This window comes from Atta cephalotes, assembly GCF_000143395.1.
Source record: "Atta cephalotes unplaced genomic scaffold scaffold00001, whole genome shotgun sequence".
In the NCBI taxonomy this organism is placed as follows: Eukaryota; Metazoa; Arthropoda; class Insecta; order Hymenoptera; family Formicidae; genus Atta; species Atta cephalotes.
In genome coordinates this window covers 12,392,088-12,399,659 of record NW_012130065.1, presented here as the reverse complement: position 1 = coordinate 12,399,659, position 7,572 = coordinate 12,392,088, and the positions used below count along the sequence as shown (strand labels likewise).

At 30.9% G+C, this 7,572-nt stretch overlaps 1 protein-coding gene across 1 annotated transcript in view; it reads left to right on the top strand.

Moving 5' to 3' along the window:
• Positions 1-7,572, top strand: part of LOC105627199 — a 91,588-nt gene that overhangs the window by 75,768 nt on the left and 8,248 nt on the right. Inside the window, exons 2-3 of the mRNA XM_012208489.1 lie at positions 2,592-2,727; positions 6,455-6,650. Coding sequence (XP_012063879.1) covers positions 2,592-2,727; positions 6,455-6,650 — 332 coding nt within the window. The remainder of the gene's footprint in view (positions 1-2,591; positions 2,728-6,454; positions 6,651-7,572) is intronic.

Here is a 7,572-nt window from a genome sequence, read left to right as displayed (position 1 = left end):
CGTTGCCTGGTCAGTCTCAGACACACACACACACACACAATCAACATGATATGGATTTAAATCCATTAATGTTAAATCTATTGTATATTCTATTGATGTTTATATCAATACTAACGAGGTGAGAATTACATAAATCCTGAGTAGTGTTAAATTCACACTCATATTTTTTAGAGTGAATATAGTAGAAGTGCCATGACTGGTAGCTGTAGCACGCAAAGATAAATCTAACATTCAGCATAAAGTTATCATATTGATTTATATAACATTCTTATTGATTCATACAGTCTTATACTAGTTACATTATGCTTATGCATTTTGTGTGCTATAGCCCTAATTATCGCTGTCTCTACATCTGTTCTTGTCTATTTAGGTATTATATTTTTTTCACTGCGATGTGTCGATTGTCTACAGGTCTTTAACAGTTTTGAAGTTTTAATATTACAAATGTATGTAGCGCGTAAAGTTAGACAAATGTACATGATTGTTATCTACGGAACAAACGTTACATAGATTTCAAACAGACAAGGACAGATGTTGGAAACATTTTTACTATGTTTTTCAAATCGATGGCACTTTTATGATGTAAGAATATCAGATGTAACACTTTTGTTGATGCGCAGATGATTCAAAGTAATGACGACATTTATAATCAATTAAAAATTGATCTCAAATTTTAGAAGTCAATATAAAAATCATTAGAAATTTTAAATTTGCCTAATTTTAATTAGGCAAATTTAAAATTTATATTGACTTCTAAAATTGATTATAAAAATGTTAACATTCTGCAACCAGTATTCTACTTAATTATTTTGATAGTCTCACAAAATTATTTTCAGATTTGTATGTACAGATAAATTTTTAAATACTTTAACAAAATCGTTCTTTCTGTTTAGGATTAACATTGTACGTAAATGATGGCTAAATATAATTTGGAGCCAGTTTCTAGTTAGTTAACTTTAAAATTAAAAATTAAAAATCATTAGAAATTTAAAATTTGCCTGGTTAGGTAATCATTTCTAATAATGACTTTAATTTTTAATTTAACTAACCAGAAACTGGCCTCAAATTATATTCAGTCATATTTATGTGCAATTAATCCTAAACAGAAAGAACAATTTTGTTGATTTAAAAATTTAACTGTAGATATAATGAAAATAATTTCGTGAGACTATCAAAATAATTAAGTAGGATATTTAAATTGGTTGTAGAAAGTTAAAACTTTTGCAGCATTGCACATCATGCTTAGAATTTCTACGTTATTTTGATGGACCAACAAAATTATTTTCAGATCTGTATCTATAAATAAATTTTTTTTAGATACTTCAATAAAATCATCCTTTCCATGTAGTATTTCTAGAGTATATATATATAATATTTTACACCTTCAGTATATATATATATATTTTAAAATTGCATCGCGTTTCACACTTGTGAAAATCAGTGAGATTTTCGGTGCCCGGTCGCGGAAGTGGGCGGTGCATGACGTAATTATGAAGATGCGACAAATTTTGCGAATTTTGCATAGCCTGCGATTCATGTAATTTGATCATTCTGTTGGCATTTTTCTATCAGAAGGAAGAAGAAGGGGATTTGATACCAAGTAACATTCTGAACGAGTCTCGAAGTGATAGATATCATAAATCGACTCTGGACATCGACTTTAATCAGCGTAACGGTGTTCGCAATTTGTCGTTTCCCCCTGGTAAACTCGCCTCGGTAAAGATTGGAAATAGCGACAGAAATACGCTTCTTGTAGTTTACGCCAGATATTTTAACGCCTCGACACATCGTCGACAAAGTATATCCTCAAATAGACCGCCCTATGTTTGCCACGCTGTTCGCTTGCGGATGACGAATTGCGTCTTTGCGCAATACTAGTCGCGCGAATCGAGTAGGAGATAAACTCTTATAAGCGGAATGTAGAAATTAAATAAAAATATCTTCTTCTGGACTAAAATAACTCGTTGCCTAACGACGTTCGTTCTCTATATTGGCTGCGTTTAGCAGAGGAAGCAGTTTTGCAATTGTTGCAAAATTCTTTAATATGGTTGGTCTTGCCTTTATAGGTTTTTATTGAATCTACACTGTTAGATATCAAAAGAGCAATAGTAATCTAATCCCTTGAGTTAAATAATATTATGCTATTTTTAATTTTTACACGGAAAAAAGAAAATAGCTGCTGTAACTAAAAACTACATGTGATAATTAAATGATAAGTATATCTAGGATATTAATGATATAGGATATTAATGATATATATCAAAAAAATATGGACAGCTAAAATATAAATATCATAGCTAATGTTTTAGCTGTGATATCTACATTATAGCGACAAATCAAACTATTTCGTCGTTATAGTTTATCAATTTATAGTTACTGTAATTTATAATACAGTAGCAAATAAATGAGCAATTCTGATGAATTCGGAATATTCGCGATAAAATAAAGTGACGGCAATTTGTTCGACGAGATTAAAAATTTAATAAATATAAAAATAAAGCTTTCGTAATTCCGGCGATAACTTCTCGCATGAAAGCATAAAGCTATTCTTCTTTACATTTACCTTTCACTATCACTACTTTGTGTTTCAGTGGTTTATTGCGACTACACCGCCTCAGGAAGGTCACTACAGTTCCTCGAAGATTACATCGCCAAGGAGGTGCTACCATGTTTGGGCGACACTCGAGCATCCACATCCATCTGCAGTCTACAGTCCTCTCTTTTTAGGTAAGCGATAATGGACTCGAGAAGTCCTCGTCCTTCAGAAGAATAACTTTGCGAAGAGCTGCTTTCATTGGAATTGTATGTACGAATTATACATGAAAAAAACAGTTTCGTTAAAGTATCTAAAAATTTACACATAAATCTGAAAATAATTTTGTTGAATCAAAATTATTATGTAGAACGCTCAAACTGGTTATTAAAAAACTTTTTGCAACGTCGCTCATTATGCTCGAGTTTCTTATATTTTGATAACCCAACAAAATTATTTTTAGAGTTGCATTTACACAAATTTTTAGATACTTTAGCAAAATTATTTTATCTGTGTACGAGAAGTCAAGAAGAAATGTTCATTTTATTCTAATTTATTATGATGAGAATTTAATTTATTTATGAATCCTATGTCATTTTTCTCCTTTTTTTTATTGTAATATTTTTTATGCCATAAATGAAACTTTTCATTCTTCTATTTAACTTTTAATTCATGCTCCGTGTAGGCTTCACTTTATAATATTGATCGTAATTATTATTTCATTAACGTAATCTGATTTCCCTCTTTCGAATTCACATCGATTGCTCGTGAAAGGATCTCATTCTGGCGAATAATAAAACGTTCTCTCGTTCACTCTCATCCGTTCACTCGTTCACTTATTCAAGTTATAAATTAATCATATTCATATTTCATTTCAATGTAACTGGGTCACTGCGGTATTGTCGATATACGAATTTTCATCCGCGTGTTCTCGCATTAATTTTTGTATGCAAATAGCGTTAGGTGTGGTGTTCATGTTTTGACTTGTTTGAGACGAGAAACATTCGCTCCTCTCGCCGACGCGTTTGCTATTAAATCGAGTTATCGTCTGTCGCGATTTCTAATCCGACATTCCACGTCCGATAAGCAATGAGTCGCGACAGCGAGTCTGCTCGCGTCTGTCGTTTTGCTCGCGTCATATTATTTCAAAAGATATCTGCTGGAAACTTTCTCGGTCGCAACATAAATTTAATCGGCGTCGCGATTAAAAAAAATCGCTTAATGATGAAGTACCCATCGTCTAAAAGTTATCATCAGTGTTATCGCCGATGACGATTTTCGAAGGAAAACGTAAACCGGATCGCTTTTAAATCTTGCCTGATTAGGGTCTAGTTTCTACAACTTATAGTTAACGCTTAATCGAAATTCAACTTATTCCTCATTTCTTTCCTCATTTTTTTCAATTATGGAAATATGAAGAAATTCATAATTGGAATTGGAAAAAGATGAAAAATAAATTAACTTAAAAAAATTTTTTTATAATAATTAGAAGCATTTTTGAAGTCTTTTGCAGTGAAAAAATGATTTCACTTTGTCCGGATGGGTCGATCCACTTGCGGTAGCACGAAGAAAAACATGGACTAAATCGCTTTAAATCTAACTCAATCGAGTGATAGTGATGAGGGATGCACGAAACGGTCTCAATTCCTCTGTTTGGTTCCTCTGATGTCCCAGATCAATATCCATCTCTTTTTCTTTGGAAATCGTGATGCTTATTCAATGGTTCTCGAAAAGACCGTGATAATGATAACGATGGTCTCATCATTGCGACGAATGACACATTCAAGAGCCGTGTATACACAATATGCAATAAATTACTGTGACCCGCAATTTTAATCTCTCTCTGTCTCACGAGATTGCTGATGTTGTTTATCTCCATTAGGGGACAGCAGCATCGTTTGAGACGTATATCGCTTTCATTTCATAATTTATTATGCAGCTTGTATATAGCGGAGCGTGACATTCAATCGCAACCCAGAATTCATTTATATTTATGCTGCCAACCAAAAGTTTGAGAGACTACATATAAAATTTTAGAAAATTCCGGTTATACTACTTAAAAGTTCGATGCCTTGTTCAATATTTTTTTAATTTGAAAGCAAATAAAGATTATATTTACAATTGTGACATTATTTGATTTCAAGAAATTAAGTTACAATCATAGTTTTTTTTTCCAAAATTGAGCTATTAAATTATTTTAAAAGATGAGAAAAGATGTGGAAAAGTTGTTCAGAAAAAATAAATAAACTTGTAGTTAAATTATCCAGATTAATAAAAAACAATTAAACATAAGAGTTATTATTTTGATGAAAAAAGTATTTAATATTTTTTATTGCTTTTCTGGTAAAAAAATTTGTGAAAAATATTGTTTGTCAAATTTTTGAACATTTTATTGTATATTTTAACATAAAACAATGAATCAAATAATAAAAACATGTTAAATTATAAGTTAGATTTGATTTTATATAATAGATATTTTTTGAAATGGTCTATTTCAATTAATTTAAAAGAAAATTGAACAGTCACATAAAATCTTTTTTTTAAAACTGAATTGGGTTATTTTAGAAGATGAAAAAGTCTTAAAAGAATTAATAAACTAAATAATTGTAATTAGATTACCTAAAAAGTGATTAAATATAAGAGTGATTAATGAAGAAATTATTTAATTAATGAAGAAAATATAACAAATATTTTCTATAAAATTTTCGAATATTTTATATTATTTTTATTTTATTATAAAAGAATAATAAACAAAGTAAAAACATCTTAAATTATTATTATATAAATATTATTAATATATAAATTTGTTTTTATTTCACATAGACAATTTTCAATTAATAATTTCAAACCTTTGACCTGCATATATTCTTGTCTTAAATATTAATATTATATATATTTCCTTGTAAATTTCCCTTGTAAATTAAATAAAAAGAAATATCAATTGGATAAACGTTTCATGTTGTACAACGAATGTAGGTACTTAAATTAACAATTGAGGAATTAACATAATTAACTTTCTTGAGTGACGCGCTGTCGCAATGCTGTTCGAGTCTTCGTTAATTATGATTAACGTATGCTGCGAAATCGATGGACACTGTACAAACTGTATGGTATGCATCGTTCTCTTCGACCTGTCTCTTGTCTCACAACACGTCATACACTGCTAAATCCATATTGACTCTGTGTCAGTCGGCCGAGTCAAACGAACTTACACGTGTCGCAGTTACTCATGAATACTCAGAGGTGTCCAATACATAGCTTTATTATCATGAATCAGCGCGGCGGTCGCGTTATTCATGTCTAACTTGTAAGTCTCAAGTCTCAAGATTATCTCGTTGTCAACACTTTCTTCCAAGAAGAAGAATTCTATTTCTAAACCCTTCAACTATGCTATCAGGAACTATTACGAATGTAAATAGAACTTGCGGTGCGAAAAGATGAATGCCAACTTCCCACACGCAAATAAGATCGCGCCAACGGACTCTTGGCTGATGTTCATGTGATTAATTCTTATATTTAAGACTGTCTGAGTGCAATCTTAAGATGTCATGAAACCATCAAAGAGCTACATTTTAGTATCTTAAGACTTAATCTCTTCAGACCTGATTTTATTGCAACCATTAAAATTTTTTTTTTAATTCAATTCATGCACACTAATAAATAATTCATATTAAACAATTTATTTTGTTTAATTTTGATTATTTTTTTGACATTTCATACATTATTATGTACATCAGATTTCAGATGATGTCAATAAATTGAAATAATTTTAACAAACAATGTCTTGATGTACATTACAATATACGCAGAGTCTGAAAGAGTTAAGACAATCTTAAAATAAGAACTGACTATTAATACTGGCCTTTATCGCCAATTTCACGAAGGTCAGTTCCATACATTTGCGTTTGTTTATTGTTGCAGGTATGAGGCCAGAGATATCGTCAGACACGCGGTCGGGGCTAGTGAGCAGGATGCAGTCCTGTTCACCGGTCAAGGCACCGCTGCTGCCCTTCGCACACTTTTACGGCATCTCGATCTCTCCAAGTCTACCGTAGTCTTCGTAGGTCCGTTCGAGCATCATGCCAACCTGAGGCCTTGGCGCGAGCTCGATGTCAAGGTAAGCGGACGGCAAATAAATTTGCGTGGAAAAGTCGTGCGGTTGATTCGAGCGCCGGATAAGCATGGATGGGCAGTAAAATGCAGCGACGGCGAAGTAGATCGTTAAAGCGGGCCGTGATGATCGTAGGAGATGCGTGAAGAGATTCGTACGCAACAAACACGTAGCTAGCCTGAATTTTGGCAGCGTGCCGAATATCGTTTTGCGCGAGCGGCCATTCCACTTACTCGTCGCGACCCTGATATGCGTCGTTTCTTCTTCTATTATCTAACATCTTTCAAAGGTCGAACAATTTAATCGTTAATTAATCTTTAGTACGATTAAATCATTTGTGTCCATTTTTCCTTTAAAATACTAAGATTAATTTAAACTAATAAGAGCATTTTGCCAAATAATAGTCTCTACTTTCAATTTTTTAGAATAGAATTTTACTTTAAAAAGAAATTTAGTTATTTTAGAAAATGGATGAGATTCTATCGTAAAAAAAATAAATAATTTTATAACTAAATCACCGAGATTAAACAAAAATGATTAAACATGGAAGTGGCTACTTTTACGAAGAGAGTATTTTGTAAAAATTATTTTCTATAAACATTTTCTTTTAAATATTTTATATTATTTTTATTTTATTATAAAACAATTAACAAAGTTAATAAACATACTTTAAATCAACCATTCCCATCTTAAAAAAGAATGGTAATTTTCAATTTTTAAAAAGATAAGCTTTCACTCTTCAGAATGAGATTTACTCTAAACGTTTTAGAGAATATTTTCTTTATTTTTTTATAATGCATAACTTTATACAAATACTCTCTAAAGATGTTGAAATATATATATATATATATATATATATATATATATATATATATATATAATAATAATAATTATTATTAATTATTTATAATAATTAATAATTATGTGT